Below are 17,064 nucleotides of genomic sequence, written 5' to 3'. Positions count from 1 at the left end.
CCACCCAACTCATTTGGTATTCAAATTGAAGTTGGCACGTGGAACTTGCCCATAGACTTGGATCAATGGTTAGAAAGTCCGGGGAATACCCTTTCCACAAAGAGATATATAATAGAACCTGTTGTGGCATTATGTAACTGCATTATGCAAATGCAGTATCTAAACCTGATTAATGGAATGGCTTTACTTCTTATAACTAGTAGATATTATAGATATTCGGAGGGGTCTCAATGTCAAGTCGTATTCAAAAATAAAAACAAATGACGCAGTAAGGGGGGGTATCCCAGGTAAAATATCGACAAAATCGTCAGTCATGGGGTTAACCAAAGAAAGTTTATAAAACTTTCAGAAAGGGGCGGGGGGGGACGGGGAGAGACTCCCAAGGACAGAAGACTTCGGGACACGTTTCGAGGAAACCTCAAACCTCAAGCCAGCGGACAGGATTCCTTCTTGGTTGCTTCCTAAGATGCTTTACTGTAGCTGGCTTTGTTGATTCCATCCCCCCCTAACCTAACTGGAGGTTTCGTTTTTCTTTCTTTTCTTTTCTTTCTTTTCTTTTCTTTCTTTATTATTATTTTTTTTTATTTTTTTTTCTGCATTGCATGACCTAACCAACTAAGCCAACAAACTGACCTAAGCACCCTCCGTAATTTCCAGCCACCGTACTCCTCCGCCTCATCGTCGTCGGAAACTGCTTTCAACCTGAAACCGTATACATACTGGCGGACAGACGGACATGCGGACAGGGGCTGTGGGGGTAGACTCATGCAATAATTGTGTTGTTGTTGTTGTTTTAACAGGGTTTGCCTTTGGTCTATTGCGCATTGTCTGCTTCTGACCACTGTTTAAATGGAAATACACAGAACAAAAAATATATATATATCCCTAAATAATAAATATAAAGCTACTAGGTACTTTGTTTTCAGTGCATAGTTAATATTGCATTTGTATATGTGAGTGTGTTTGTGTTTGTAGAGGGCGCTGTTGTGTTTACTGTTCTCCTATAAGTTTACCGTTGTTCTTCTGGCTTCTTCTTCTTCCTCCTGGTCTCCTGGCTTTCTTGTTTGGAGGTTCCATTTCATTTCAATTCATTTGGCCCAAAGGACACTCCTCTAATTTGCGATAATGTGTCGCTTTGCTTGTATAAACCCATCGAGGAATCCTGCTTTTGTCCTTTCATTATCCTTTTTCGATTTTGTTTAGTTGGCAAATAGTATTAGCAATGAATATCCCTCAATTTGCATCCATTTTGTTGGATTTTTTGCAGTTTTTAGTTGGATAAATGGTGAAAACATGAAAAAAGCATGCTTTTTTTCTTAAGGGAGCTGTTTTTGATATTTAACTACTTAATTGTGGTTTAAAATCGTACTCTGACTATTGTATTTAGTCGCTGCTTCAGGACTATTCGAGTTTTTAGATAAATAAATGGTTAAAATTTCAAAAAAGCATGCTTTTTCTTCTTGGAGAGCTGTTTTTTTCCACTAAGGCTTTAAATTTACTTACAAGACTACTTAATTATGGTTTCATATCATTGTCTGGCTTTTATGTCCTGTTTCTGATGCTCTAGCTTCAGGATTCTTCCAGTTTTTAGATGAATAAATAGTTAAAACGTGAAAAAAGCATGCTTTTTCTTCTTAAAGGAGCTGTTTTTGACGTTTAACTATTTAATTGTGGATTAAAACTGTTAAATTTAGTCGCAGATCCTGCAGTTGGAGGATTCTTTCAGTTTTTAGATGAATAAATTCATTAAAATTAAAAAAAGCATGCTTTTTCTTCTTGTTAAGCTGTTTTTGACAATTTAGGCCTTAAAATTGTTTAAAAAACTATTCAAATGTGAATTAAAATCCTCGTCTTGTAGTTATATCCAGTCCCTGATCCACCAACTTTAGGATTATCCGAGTTTTTAGAAGAATAAATGTATAAAACCCTAGAAAAGCATGCTTTTTCTTCTTGTGAAGCTGTTTTTTCTCAATTTAGGCCTTTAATTTATTTGAAAAACTATTTAAATATGGATTGAAATCCAAGTCTTATAGTTATACTTAGTCCCTGATCCTCCAGCTTTAGGATTATCCAAGTTTTTAGAAAAATAAATGTATAAAACCCTAGAAAAGCATGCTTTTTTTATCTTGGAGACCTGTTTTTGTCAATTTAGGCTTTAAATTTATTTGAAAAACTATTTAAATATGGATTGAAATCCAAGTCTGATACGTTATACCTAGTCCCTGATCCTTCAGCTTTAGGATTATCCAAGTTCTTAAAAGAATAATTGTATAAAACGTTAAAAAAGCATGCTTTTTCTAAATAAAAGCCGTTTTTTCCGTTGGGCTTTAATTTATTTTTACGACTATTTAATTTTGGGTTAATTTCGCTGTCTGACTTTTATATTTAGCAGTTCATCCTCCAGCTGGCTGGCTGGCTGTTTCAGGTTAAGCTGTTGCTTAATTTATATTTTTGTGCTTGTGTTTGATTTAACGCCCATCCACCCACCACCTCCGTCTTAACACCCTGCCTGATAAATGATGAATTATGACCCGAAACAATAGCAACAATGGAGCCTCAAAAATGCACATTGAGAAATATAAAAAAAATTCGTCTCACTTTTATTATTGTTTAATAATTTTATTTTGTTTTGTTCTGATAAAAAGCCATTTTAAAGTTCGGTGATAAGATTATGGCTTATATGGGGCCCTACTGCCGAAAACCCTCTTATCAGCAGCAGCACCCTCTCTCTTTCCTGCTTCTTGTTTCCTAAAATGCAGCTGTTTCGTTCTATCGCGTTTCACGATGCAGGTGTTTCATTTGCCAAGAGTTCCAAGCGTCACAAAGCGTCGACGCACTCTTCTTTGTTTCATTCCACATGTTCCCCCGCCGCCGTAAGCTTTCCTGACACAGAGGGCGCGCGTGTGTGAGCGTGTGTGTGCGTGCGTCAGCGATAATAATTTGGAATTGCCGCCTGGCTGGCTGCCCTCTCTCCTCTCTTCTCTCGTCCTCTCTGGCCGTTTCTTCTCTCCCGTTTCCCAAGCGTTTCAGCGGGCGTTTCTCTCGTGCCAGTTTCGGTTTCGTTTCCCAGTTTGTCGGCTTCTCAGTTCATTCGCGACTTCGAACTCGAACCCAAGCGAACACTCGCACTCGCGACTTCAAAGGCGGCCGCCGCACATGTTGCACGCTGAAAGAAAAAAAAATTCAAAAAAAATCCAACAGAAAGCCACCAAAAGCGCAGCAACAGCAACAAAAATAGCCAAAGCACGCAACACAAAAAAAAAATACAAATATTTCCATTTTTTTGAAAAATAATTCAAAAAATTGGCAGGAAAAACTCTCTCTCTTTTCTCTTATTTTTCTGCGTATGTGTGTGTGTGTAGGTTTAAAATTAAATTATTTTTGTTTTGCTTTTTTTTTTATTTATATTTTGGTTTATTTAAATTTGGTTTTTTTTTTCGTGTGTGATGGTCTAAAATTAGCAACAAAAAGTGTGTGTTTTAAAACAACATTGATTTTGATTTGAATGCTAAACAAAAAAAAACGCGAAAAAAATAAAAAGAATTGGAAAGAAAATTAAAAAAAAAACGAGAAAAAAAACCGGTATATAATTAATTTTTTTTAAATTTTATTTACGAGCAGGCAATGTGACTGAAAAGTAAAAAAAATTTTAAAAGGAAAAGTGAAGAAGTGAAGAAGATAATACTATATTTTTGACCAAAAAAAAATTAATAAACATTTTTGTGCCTTTGAGACACTGGAAAAAAAAACTTTCCTAAATAAACAATAATTTTAAATAAAAAAAAAAATACCCCTAGAGGTGTATTTAAAAAAAAATTGAATCCAAAACCTGATGGCAACAACAACAACGCAATCGGCAGCTGTTGCTGCACCGGCACTCAGTGCACTCCTGCCCACCACCAGCCATCGCTCCCAGTCCGAGTCCCAGTCCTCGAGCAGCAGGAGCAGCACAGCAAGCAGCAACAACAACAACAACACTAATAATAGCTCTACTAATAATACCGTTATAAGTCAACCGATTAAAATACCGTTAAGCGAAAGATTCTCATCACAAACATCAACGGGATCGGCAGATAGTGGGGTAATTGTTTCCAGTGCATCGCAACAGCAGTTGCAGCAACTGCAGTTACCGCCACCGCGCAGCAGTAGCGGTTCTCTGAGTTTGCCGCAAGCGCCACCTGGCGGCAAGTGGCGGCAAAAGAAACAACAACAACAGCTGCTTCTCAGCCAGGACAGTGGCATTGAGAATGGTGTGGCCACCAGCAGTAGTGGCAAGTCCGGCCAGATGGGAGGATCCGCCACGGGGGGATCCTCGAAGGGGAAGGAGAATGGCGGGAATGCCGGCAACAGCAGCAGCGAGAGTCTAGAGAGCGGCGGCGGGATCGGTGTGGCGCCGGAGAATCCCCCCAGGATCCGAGCAGCATCCGCCCTGGAGCTCTCCACATCCGCGGCGTCGAGTGGCGGCGGTGGCTCCAATATACTGCGCAGTCGGATCAAGTACAAGAGCACCAACAGCACTGGCACCCAGGGATTCGATGTCGAGGATCGCATCGATGAGGTGGATATCTGTGATGATGATGACGACGACGACGATGTGGAGGATGTGGATGATGAGGAGGACGATGGCGTCAATGTGGACGATGTGGAGGAGGCGGACAACCAGTCGGACAGTCAGTCAGGTATTATCATCAACCTCAAGAACAAACAAGAGGATCCCGGCAAGCCCGAAGGATCTGGCGACCAGGCAGGGGGCACCTCCCGGCTACCGCCTCCCGATCAGGCAGAACTGACCGTGGCCGCCGCCCTGGCACGTTGCCGCGATGCCAAATCCCTGGGCACCGATGGTCATATCTACTTTCCGCTGCTGAAGATCAGCGAGGATCCGCACATCGATGCCAAGCTGATCAACCGGAAGGATGGCCTGCAGGACACCATGTACTATCTGGACGAGTTCGGTAGCCCCAAGCTGCGCGAGAAGTTCGCCCGGAAACAGAAACAACTGCTGGCCAAGCAGCAGAAGCAGCTCCTCAAGCGGGAGAGGAGGAGCGAGGAGCAGCGCAAGAAGCGCAACACCACGGTGGCCTCCAATCTGGCCGCCAGTGGCGAAACCAAAGATGAACCCCACTGTGATAGCTCCACCATACGGAGCAAGCATAACTCAGTACCGCCCATTCGGATCCAGGAGCATCCCGACGATCATGATGATCATCTGGATGTCCATGTGGCCGAGGCCGAGGATGATGAGGCCGCCGATGGCCATGTGAAGATGCGTCGTCATAGCCACGACAATCACTACGATAGCCAGCAGAGCAGCCGGAGAACCATTGCTCAAGCTAACAACCATACCCGCCCCGCAAATCCCGACCAGGATCAGGATCAGGATCAGGATCAGGAGATTGAAGAAGGTGCCGAGCCGCTGTTGGAGGACCAGCGGGATGAGAGTCCCGACAATGTCAAGACTGCCAAGATGGCCCGCACCCAGTCCTGTGTCAGTTGGACCAAAGTGGTGCAAAAGTTTAAGAATATTTTAGGTAAAAGATAACCCTAAGTAATGCTCTATATAGGTCATCAAGAAGACCTTTAGTTGAGGTTCTATAATTATACCCTTGCGTAGAGGGTATTATATTGCTATAACTTGGGTGTTTGAGGAGTTAGAAAGTTGAGATTTTCTATAGAATCTTATTTTGGTGATATAATACCACATACTAAATTTCATTGGGATCGGTCGTCTATATCGTATAGCTGTCATATAGCTGATGGTTTGGAAGTGCTATAACCTGGGCGTTTGAAGAGTTAGGAAGCTGGTATTTTATATGGTTTCTATTTTTGACGAAATAATACCACATACCAAATTTCATAAGGATCGGACATCTATATCCCATAGCTTATATATAACTGATTGATCGGAAATGCTATAACTTGGGTGTTCAAAGAGTTACGAAGTTGAGATTTTATATGCTGTATATTTTTGACGAAATAATACCACATACCAAATTTCATAATGATCGGCCGACTATATCCTATAGCTGCCCTATAACTCTGGTATTTTTGTAGATAGAAGTTGGAGATTTTTAATTTGCTTTTATTATAAAATTCTCCTAAGGATCTGCCAACTATATCCTATATTTGCGATATAGACCCAATCTTAACTTCAAGGCTATATCAGCTTCCCTTTCTTGTTATATTATAGATCCATTAAACCCCATGATTCATAAAGACCTTGCTTAGACTTTCAATACTTCCTACTACAATCTACCATTATTTATAAAATTTATTAATATATTTATTTTCCCTTCTCTTCTAGGTAAGTGTTAATGAAAAACAACAACAAAAACAACAGAAAATTCCCAAAAAAAAACCCCCAAGTCTGTACCCTAGAGCCAGGGTACTTTGTAGGTCTATCGGGTGAGATTGTTCTATATAGCACATATACACACACACACACACACACACATCTATAGATAAGTATTATTATTATTATTTTTATATGACGATGGAAAATTTTTCACAGGCCATTGATAAAGTTGAGAAATATTTTCGCTGATCCGTCTGGGACTTGATGAGGTCTCCTCCATACTTCCCCTATATAGAGACAGAGATATCTTCTAGATGATATATGCCTATGTCGGTAGGGAAGGGGGGCGGGTCAATGATCGCTTGAGAATACAATTTTTCCGCAGTTAGCTTTGTCAGTCTTTTGTGATAAAAACAAAAGGGAAAATAATGCACTTGTATGAAGAGCGGAAATGTTCAGGGATATATAAACATGATATTAAGTATGATATTTTTTCCGTCATTTTCTATATATACATACATATATATATGTATGTATTTTGTTTTTTTTTATTGTTTTTGTCAGTTAATTGCCTTATAATGTTGCTCTGAAGCCTGCCTGCCTGCCTGCCCCTGCCACTCAGATAACAGAAAGTGGAATTTTCTCGACCATTAAATCTATATATTCTTCTTGGTATATATTCTTATATAGAATATGTAAATATCTGTTGTTGCATTTGGGCTTTGATAAGCCATGGGGGGGCAATTACACTTTATGAGTGTGGTTGTGAGAGGTTTAAAATGGGTTTTCTAGAAAAATATGGTCATAAAATAGAAGGCAGTGATTTGGAGGTTAGGAAAGAGGACTTACGGGCAGAACTAGTTGGGAATTGTAAACAGAAGATGAAGGATATTTGCACATATATTATAAATATTTAGTTTAATGACTTTAATGTTAAAACTTTTTATTAAAATGGAAGTAATACCTCTTTTTGAAACCCAGAGCTAGGCCCCTTAATAGTCATAAGATGGAGGGCAGTGATTTGTAGGTTAAGAACGAGGATTTACAGGTAGAATCAGTTGAGAATTATAACCAAAAAAAATGAAAGATATTGGATATTAGATCAAAGTCTTCTGCCTATTAACCTTTTTTGTTAGTAAAGCTCTCTTTCTTAACCCCAACTAGTTCCTCTCAGTAGTCATTATAAGATATAGAGCTACTTTGTAGGTTAACAAAGACCATTTTCATACAGAACAAGTTGAGAATTAAAACCAAAAGATGCCATAATTAGATATTTGTTTATAACTATGATTCCTATTGCTTTTTTTGGATTTATTAAAGACTCGACGTAGCTGAAAATATTAGAAGTTAAATTTCAAATATTATCAACTATGTCAACTATGAAAATCCATTTGCCAACTGATAGTCCCTTTACAGACAGAACCAATTGGGAATTACAAGCCAAAGATGAAGGACAATCCATAAGAGATCTTAAATGGAAGAATGGAAGAATCTCTGTCTTGAAATTCCCAACAAGATAGTTATTTGATATATTTTTGTTATTATTTTAATTAGGTAACCCCTTTTAGACACTTGGACTAGAATCGTTACTTAGTTACTTAAGAACTAGTTATGATTTATTTATAGAATTGTTTGTCAACAACCTGGTTACAGCCTCTCTCTCTGACTCTGACTCTGACGGGTTATATCACTTAGGATTCTAGTACCCATGGAGTGGGCGCTTAGCGTAGCGTTAACATTACAGTGTGAAATATAACAATACCGTTATAATACCATATATATATATATAGGTATATATATATATACCTTTGGTGGTAGAAGTTTTTGAGATTTAAAAGCCAGTTCCCATCCGGCCGAGTCATATAAAATGATTTGCGACTTTGCCAGATGCTGACTGATAAGAAAAAACCCACTGATAAGCATTACACTGAGAGAAATTAATGATGATTTATATTATGACTAGAAGTATTTAATATAAATATTTTCTTCCGGTGTAGAATCGAAAGCTAATGCCGCCTGCATGATCAGAGATCAAGAAGCACGCGGCTCTCCATGCGATTATATATATATTCCTCCCCTCTATATAGTATATATACCCCGGCGAACTTTTGGGGTCTCGAGGGGAGTTTGGTGGGGGGAAGAGGAGGGGGGTAGAACCAAAGATTACCCTTAGTTGTTGTTGTTGTTGTTTTTTTTCGACAATCACGCGCTCGTCTCATAAAACGGATGACAGAGAGTTTTTTTTGTCCAAAAATATCATGCATATATATATGTATATATGTTTATATATTCTTTAAAAATATATATAATTATATATACACATCAGTCGCAACTAAATTTGTGACCAAATGGAGGCTTGTCTCTCCACTTTTTTTTTGTTTTTTTTGTGACTTTTGCTGGCACTGCCTCTTGTTTTTTTTTGCATTTATTTTTTAATGGTCCCCTCCCCTTTTACCCTGCCCTGCCTCACTGCTATTGATTTGAATATTCAAAAGGCAAAAAAAAACAGAAAAAACAGAAATATATGTTGTTTTAATGCCACAGTTTGCTGGGGGGGAGGTTATAGAAAGATAACAAAAATATACAGAAAGAAATGTTACCAAAAAAATAATATATATATATATATATATATATATATATATATTTTATTAAAAGTTTATAAATTAAAGCAAATTATATATAATTTTTTATTCTTTTTATTTTTTTATTTCTTTAGTTTTTCTTTTACATTATTTTTTTCTCTGTGTAGCATTTCATGGGTGGGTTGACAACAGCAGCTGTTCTGCATCTCCCCCCTCCTAGCAGCGTTCTATTTTTCTATATATTTTTCACAGCCTCAGCTGTTGTCTTTATTTTTTCATTATTTTTTTTATGGTGTTTTTTTTTATTTTTTATTTGTTTTTAATTTGTGCCAATGGCAATGGTTAGTTTGTAGATTGTAGATTTTAATCTCTTAACCGATTAGTTTATTTTTAAAACCTAATCGTATGATTTAATTTTAAATAGTTTCCACCCCCCTTCCACCTTTGTTTTTATTTTATTTATTTTTATTAATTTTGTTATTTTTCTTCTTTTCGCACATAAACCAGTAATTCTTATTTGATCAGCTGCTATATCCTACCGCCCCCCCCCCCTTAGCTTTTCTCTCTTCGAGTAACTAGTTTTCACTCTCGCTCTCTCTCTCACTCTCTCTTTGACTTTTATCGATTTCTCTTTGTGCGCTCGGTTAGTTGGCTTCTTGACAGCGCCAGCCCGAAAGTATGCCACGAAAAATGTTGCCCCTCTAGGATACTAATGATTATAAATGATGAGGCTGAATGTTAATTGGGTTTGGCCACCGCCTGCCTGCCAAATGCCTCAGGTGCACTTTGTGGGGCATCTCGTGATCTCCGCCCGCGTGGTGTCGTCATCTCTCCATCTCTTTCGCCCCGCCCCGTCACACGGTCTACCTCTCCCACTCACTCGCTCGCCCACTCTATTTTTTTTCTCCGATTCTATAGCTTTTTTCTCACGATTTCTGATCGACAGTTTGTAAGATAGCCAGAACAAAAAATACAAAAAAAAAAAATAAGATCGAAAAAAATAAGCTATTAAAAAAAAAAAATGGCATTGAAAATAGATTAGTTTTTTTTTTTATTTTTATTTCTATGAAATTGATACAATTTATTTATTGCTTGGTGGTGGGGGGATGGTGGGGAGGAAGAGTTATGTAAGGTTTTTAAGAGAGTTTTAGATAAAGTTTACCCTTTTAAAGCCTTTTTCATCTATAATGTTTTATTAATTATATTTATTATACTTTTCTTCTATGTAATGGTACTATATAATCGCACATATAGTTGCCAGGGTATATAAGCATACGTACCTTCTACCACAACCCAATTCTTCTATAATTTCCAATTCAAAACCCCTTTGTTTACAAAATAATAAATCTAAAAATGTAAACCCTCATATTTCCGTGGCCTACTTTTATGGGCGCTTCGAAGTGTATTGGTAATGAAAAGCATAATTTTACCGTTTGTTTGCCTATAAGAACATGGCTGATGAGCTTTTACTTTGGTGGCAATTTAATAAAAATATAAAAAAAAAATTTTAATTAAAAAACAGCGCCCTCCTCCTCGATTCTCATAGGTGGCAGCTAAGCAGGCCTGAAAAGTCGGGAAATTAGTTGTTTTTTTATGTGATTTTTTTTTTTTGTGTTTTTTTTTTTGTGTTTTTTTTTTCTGTGATTTTTATTGTGATTTTTGTTGTTGTAATTTTTAATAAACAGCGCCCTCCTCCTCGATTCTCAAAGGTGGCACTTAAGGAGGCCTTCTGGAGAATCCTGAACAGGTCTATTGTTTGCTGTTGTTGTAATTTGTGGTTGTTGTAATTTGTGGTTGTTGTAATTTGTGGTTGTTGTAATTTGTGGGTGTTGTAATGTTTTGTTGTTGTAATTTTTTTTGTTGTAATTTTTTTGTTGTAATTTTTTTTATGTAAAATTTTTTTATGTAATTTTTTTTTGTGTAAAATTTTGTTTTCTTCTTTTAAGTCGAAGGGTTAGTCAATTTCCCACTAACCTCAGAGGTCTGTTTATATGACCTATCATATATTAGTATGTGATTACCATCGTATAACTATCGTATAGGATCATTGTCTCATAGTAAAGACCCTTGCAGTATAGGAGACATTGCCGACCCTATAAAGAAGATACAATTATTATAACTATATATCAGCTAACTATAACTATATATATAAAATTAATATTTAATATCAGCAATACCTATTGAATCGAAATAAGCCCTTTTTGTATAGGTCTTAAATATTTTGTTCATTGAAGTTTTTCTAAAACTATTATCCTATATTATAATAAAGATATATATAAATATATCTCCTTACATTTTCAATGAAAAATCCTTCTCAAAATCTATCTTAAACTTACTCTTAAATTTACTTTAAAAATAAACCTTTTGAATCTTGATTGTGGCATCGATTTTCTTTTGAATTTCATGCCTAATGGCCCAAAATAGTCTTGTTTTCCTCCAAATGTATGCAAATTCTTATCGAAAGGGTTCTCTATTTTGTGGTTGTGGTGGGCGTGCCAGGCTCACTGGTCTCGGTATGGGCGTGGTCTTGTTTAATTTTAGCCTCCAGAGTTTTGTTAATTTGCTTCTGACACGAGTCCTGTGGGTGATTCGATGTCTATTGGTGGGGCTATAGAGGAGGTAGAGGAGGTGGTTCTATAGAGGAGGTGGTTCTATAGAGGAGGTGGTTCTAGTCTGGGTGGTTCTGATAGTTTTGTTTGATTGTTTCGGCCACGGTCTCTCCTGCCTCTAAACCTGCCTCTGTCTGTGCGGTTCTGGTTTCCTTTCAGTTCTGCTCCGTTTACTAGCTCCTTTTACTAGCTCCTCCTCTTTTAGTTTTTTTTTTTTTTTTTTGCTGCGTCATTCCATTTTGCATGTCAGCCACCCAACCACCCAACCACCTCCCAACCCCCCACCGCCCTCTTTTTTTGTTTTTTTTTTTGCAGCAAAGTGGTGCCAACTGCTTGTATATCGATTAGTTTCCGTCCGACGTTGGCGGCTAAACAAATTGCTTTCCCATTTCGACAGCTCCAACTGTTTTTTCCAACCACGCCCATTGCCCACCGCCCACTCTCTCATACCACTAATTAGTATTATTATTTATCTGAAAAATAAAATTCATTCCAATGTCAATGCCAACCTTAGTCACTTGACCTGCTCTTTTGCCCAAAAATTTAGTCATTTTTTTTAATTGATTCATTAAATTAAAAATAAATAGCAAGAAATATTGTTGTTTCTTCAGCTTTCTTCTGCGTGTATATCCTTTTGATTCTTGGATTCTCTTCTTCATTGAACTGTCAGTTGTCTGTCGTACGTAGCAGGGGGAGGGCGGGGGCTGCTGGCGTTTGAAAGGGGGCGTGGCTGTCGCATGCTTCACCACGCTTGACTGCAGCCGCTGTCTTCTGGCTGTCTCTTCTACGGTCTTCTGGCCCCCGAATTCTTCGGCTGGCCTCGTCTTATCTTTCTTGGCCCGCTGGCGATCGCCATCAAATATGCCTGCAATTAAAAATTTTTGCATTATTATAAAAATAAAAAAAAAAAAACTTATAAATAAAATAAATCTTCTTCCAATTAAATCTTAATTTTAAAATAAAAAAACAAGGAAGATTCTTTTTTTTCCAAAGAGGATCGATCCTATCCTGTTGTGTGTGTGGATCGTATGTGGATGGCATCGGTTGGGCGAGAAGAATCGTGTGGATCTTCGGGGAATTGGCTTGGTGGATTCTTCAAAAATTTGGCCAATTGTGCAACGGAAGCTCGAGCGATCGGTTCGCCAAAGCGGAGAGCTATTTTTTACTCTCTTAAAAATAAAAAAAAAATAGAAAAAAAACCGAAGAACTCGTGCTATTTTTTATTCTTTTTTTTTTTCGCTGTGCTGTGATATTTTATTTTTTTTTTTTAGTTACCAAGTGTTTGCATTTTTTTTTTGATTTTTTTTTTTTTCTTGCTATTTGAAGATCGATCGATCGATTGATCTGAACGAGACGTCAAGTGCCCGAAAATAAAACTAGGCCAAAGCCTGCAAGGCAGCAAGGCAGAAGCACCAGCAGCCAATCACCACCCTTCCCCCCTCCCCCTAGACACCCAGACACCTAGACACCCCAAAACCATCCCTCGAAACCCCACTTGGATCGGCCTATAGATCAGCCTTAAGTCAAGGTGGATAAGTCACAGGTAGCGCCCCGGAGCGGGGTGCGGAAAGTGGTGCGGGTGGTGCGCAAGAAGAAGGTGCGACCCGGCGGCGGCTCCATTAATGATGCCAGCGAATCGGACACCACCACCACCACCACCACAACGAATTCCGGCAGGCAGAACTCTATAGATTCCATACCAGGTGGCAGTGGCACCACCAAGCCACCGCCTAAAACCAAGAAGGGTGGAGGAGCAGTAGCACCACCACCGCCCATACCCCTGGCCCTGCTGGGCAAGAAGAAGAAGGCGAAACGTCGATCCTCCAGCGAGGAGAGCGAGGATAGCAGCTCGGAGAGCGAATCCCGATCGACGGGCAATTCCAGTGACTCGGAATCGGACAGTGACTCCAACGAGAGCAGCGACAGTGGCAGCAGCAGTAGTGGCAGCTCTAGCAGCAGTGCCACCAGTGACTCCTCCCCAGAGCGGCGCAAGGCCAACGGTCGGCAGCATCATCACAAGCCACTGTCGGCGGCAGCCAAGGCGGCCCAGTCCACCTGCTCCTCCTCGCTGGCGGCCCTCAAGAAGACCACCAAGCCATCGTCGTCCTCGGCGGCGGCAGCGGGGGCATCGGCGAGTCACAGGACGTCGATCAGTGGCAGTGGCGCCAATCTGGCCGCCTCCTCCTCCAGCACTGGCGGCGGCAAGCAGTACAAGGATCCAAGTACAGAGATGATAGACCCCTCCTCCTCCCTTATAGTCCACCTCATCCTCCTCCTCTTGTGACTTTTGTGATCCAATCAAACAGATGCTAGCAGATGCAGGGCCCTCGTCATGATTCTCATGATCATCCCCAGATCCATTTTGGCGTCCAATGCCAAAATTAATTAGCAAGAAATCGTGGCTAGAATTTTATATAATCCACAACGCGAGGAGGGTCTTGACTCTGGCTATGTCTGAATCCATCTCCTCCATGTAGAGTCCTTATTTGGCTATGGCTATATCCTATATATATATCCTTAATGGCAGGCATGAAGCAACTGATTGGCAAACTGAATGACCTTTGGCCCGAGCATAGTGTTGCTTTATCCATTCCAAAGGAGGTCGATAGAAGCAAAGAGAAGCTGGAGGGAGCCTGGGAGACAACAGGTTGGGGTTTTTAAAGGGTTAACCGATATATACATATGTGTGTGCTATATAGAACTTAGGTACTATCTAGGTACTAATCCTTACTAATCAATATATTAAATTTTTATTTATATAGGCCGCGATGGTTCCAAAATTACAACAGTTGTTGCAACACCCGGCCAAGGCACCGATCGTGTACAAGAGGTCTCCTATACAGACACAAAGGTCATCGGCAATGGCAGCTTTGGCGTTGTATTCCAGGCCAAGCTCTGCGACACTGGCGAACTGGTGGCAATCAAAAAAGTTTTACAAGACAGACGATTTAAGGTAATTATCTATATAAGATATATCTTCCATATATAATATATAATATCATCTTTTTTTTATAGAATCGCGAATTGCAAATTATGCGCAAATTGGAGCATTGTAATATTGTAAAGCTTTTGTACTTTTTCTATTCGAGTGGTGAAAAGGTAAGGTTTCTAAATTTCAAAAAAAAAAATATATATTATCAAGAATTAGGGTGTATAATTCAACTGGTGAAGTTGCCAGCAAAAAATAGTATTATTAACTAATCGGATAACTTTCTCTTCAAAAAAAATAAGATGGCCGAGTTCCCCATCGATTTGGGCATTTTTGCCAGTGTACTCAAGCCACAGGTATCTCTCCAAGAACTCCAACAGACTTCAGTTTCAGTTTCAGAATCAGCTTCAGCTTCAAACTTCAGTTCATAATTCAGATATTCAGATAGAGATATTATATCTTTCCAAGATCGATTCTATATCTATCTCTCATTTCTTTGAATCCTTAATGCTATTGAAAGTACAGAGACAGTACTGAGTGCCTTAAAAACGCATGGTATTTTGAATTCACGTCCACGTCCTGTGATCCTGTGATGCTGTGATGCTGTGATCCTTTGATCCTTTGATCCTCCTATGGCTATGCTAGATAGTTTGCTAGATATTCGATATTCGTATGTGCGGCCTTTAGCATGTTTTTGAGATCAAAAAGCTCGCAACTTCATCGGTCGATACCCCCTACTTTTCACTCACATTTCTTACATTGTTTTTTCCATTAATTTCTTAAATTTAAAAATCTTAAATAAATACTAATTAAATAATATTCTTTTCTAATTAATAGCGTGATGAAGTATTTTTGAATTTAGTCCTCGAATATATACCAGAAACCGTATACAAAGTGGCTCGCCAATATGCCAAAACTAAGCAAACGATACCAATCAACTTTATTCGGGTAAGTATTTCTATTATAATTATTTTTTATATTTTATATTAATATATTATTATATTATTTATAGCTCTATATGTACCAACTGTTTAGAAGTTTGGCCTACATCCATTCGCTGGGCATTTGCCACCGTGATATCAAGCCGCAGAATCTTCTGCTCGATCCGGAGACGGCCGTACTGAAGCTCTGTGACTTTGGCAGCGCCAAGCAGCTACTCCACGGCGAGCCGAATGTCTCGTACATCTGCTCCCGCTATTACCGCGCCCCAGAGCTCATTTTCGGGGCCATAAATTATACCACAAAAATCGGTATATTAAATTTTGACTTTTTTTTAAATTAAATATATTAAATATCTATATTTTTTGTAGATGTGTGGAGTGCCGGTTGCGTTTTGGCTGAGCTATTGCTGGGCCAGCCCATCTTCCCCGGCGATTCCGGTGTCGATCAGCTCGTCGAGGTCATCAAGGTCTTGGGCACACCGACAAGAGAACAGATACGCGAAATGAATCCAAACTATACGGAATTCAAGTTTCCACAAATTAAGAGTCATCCGTGGCAGAAAGTAAGCTTTGCTTTTAGGACTCTCCAGACTCTCCTGCCCTTGTGTCCTGCCCACCTTGCCTTCTTCGCTAATGTTACTCGTCATAAGATGTGGGGTCTCACCACATTATTATTACCCCTCTTCAATGTCACTTATCCTAAAAATGCCGACTTTTGTTCTTTTAATTTTTTTAACTTAAACTCTGTGTGTACATAAATACTCGTTGCAGTCACTACTCGAACGCACCCAATTTCCAAACGCCCTAAACCAGAAACAGCGATGGAGAGTAAGCCACGAAAATAATCGAAACAGAAAACAGCAAAAGTTCTAAATTATTTCGAGAAAGTCAAGATTGCTCCCATAATGCCTTTAAATGCAGACATTATTAATAAATCATGGCATGAAGATAGCATTTTTCATCAAACTAGGGTTATAGGAAAGATATTCTATCGATATATGTCGATTTTATGATAGAGGTCTATAGTTATGCCAATGTCTATTGAAAGACGTAAAGAAAATTTCAAAATAGGGATGATTTCCAAGTCAAGTTATTATTTTAATCGATATTTATCGATTTATTATGATCAAAGTCTAGATTAATGTCGATATCCATCGAAGATCATGAGGAAAATCGCTACCGATTTTTGGATATATCGCTACCGCTATAGACTTTGAATATTTATCTGAAATAATGGCCTTTTTCAGGCTTAGCTTGATCCATATCGATATTAATCGATAGTTATGAAGAGAAATAGTAGTAGAATCACTACAGGCATTAAAATGTTAACTGAAATCCTTGCTTGTTTCAAGATTTACTGCATCATTATCGATATTTATCGAAAGTCATGAAGAATCCTGAATATCATCGATATAACTTAAAATTCAAGAATGTGAAAGACTCTAAAGCAGAGGTCGGCACGGCCCTATCTCGGGGGCATAGGAAATTTCTCTGCCCGAGCTCTGCCACACACACACAGTATAAATGTGTGAAACGTCATGCTCACAGCCTACTTTCTGCTATTCGTTACTAACACTAATGCGGTAAAATCATATCAATGTATTGGGGTGCCGACCACTGCTCTAAAGTAAGAAAAGGACTTAAGGAAAGACTTTAGACTATATAAATTGATATATCATTATCAAGTTCCATACTCATATCGATATTT

The 17,064-nt window shown here is 38.9% G+C and overlaps 2 protein-coding genes across 10 annotated transcripts in view; both read left to right on the top strand.

The window, feature by feature from the left end:
* LOC108124038 (protein kinase shaggy) overlaps nucleotides 1-17,064 on the top strand; it is a 46,599-nt gene that overhangs the window by 23,112 nt on the left and 6,423 nt on the right. For 6 of the 9 annotated variants that reach the window (XM_070278577.1, XM_070278573.1, XM_070278572.1 and 3 more), the window contains 5 exons: nucleotides 14,249-14,439; nucleotides 14,502-14,585; nucleotides 15,253-15,363; nucleotides 15,428-15,665; nucleotides 15,726-15,919. In XM_070278577.1, coding sequence (XP_070134678.1) covers nucleotides 14,249-14,439; nucleotides 14,502-14,585; nucleotides 15,253-15,363; nucleotides 15,428-15,665; nucleotides 15,726-15,919 — 818 coding nt within the window. Of the gene's footprint in view, nucleotides 1-3,621; nucleotides 5,532-14,248; nucleotides 14,440-14,501; nucleotides 14,586-15,252; nucleotides 15,364-15,427; nucleotides 15,666-15,725; nucleotides 15,920-17,064 lie in introns of those variants that run through there. The other 3 variants (XM_017239535.3, XM_017239536.3, XM_017239537.3) reach the window with 3 other exon arrangements.
* Nucleotides 11,470-14,147, top strand: LOC138925771 (uncharacterized). The gene is made up of 3 exons (XM_070277095.1): nucleotides 11,470-11,505; nucleotides 13,030-13,708; nucleotides 14,014-14,147. Exons 1-3 carry the CDS (start codon nucleotides 11,470-11,472, stop codon nucleotides 14,145-14,147), a joined length of 849 nt encoding a protein of 282 aa, XP_070133196.1.

The sequence above is a fragment of the Drosophila bipectinata genome, chromosome XL, assembly GCF_030179905.1.
Source record: "Drosophila bipectinata strain 14024-0381.07 chromosome XL, DbipHiC1v2, whole genome shotgun sequence".
NCBI classification, from domain to species: domain Eukaryota; kingdom Metazoa; phylum Arthropoda; class Insecta; order Diptera; family Drosophilidae; genus Drosophila; species Drosophila bipectinata.
This window is presented reverse-complemented; position numbering and strand designations above follow the sequence as displayed.

Coding starts and splice junctions, on each gene's coding strand:
- LOC138925771 (XM_070277095.1), top strand. CDS start 11,470: ATGTCTATTGGTGGGGCTATAGAGGAGGTAGAGGAG. Junction 11,506..13,029: donor CTATAGAGGAGGTAGAGGAG/GTGGTTCTATAG, acceptor GATAAGTCACAG/GTAGCGCCCCGGAGCGGGGT. Junction 13,709..14,013: donor CAAGCAGTACAAGGATCCAA/GTACAGAGATGA, acceptor CCTTAATGGCAG/GCATGAAGCAACTGATTGGC.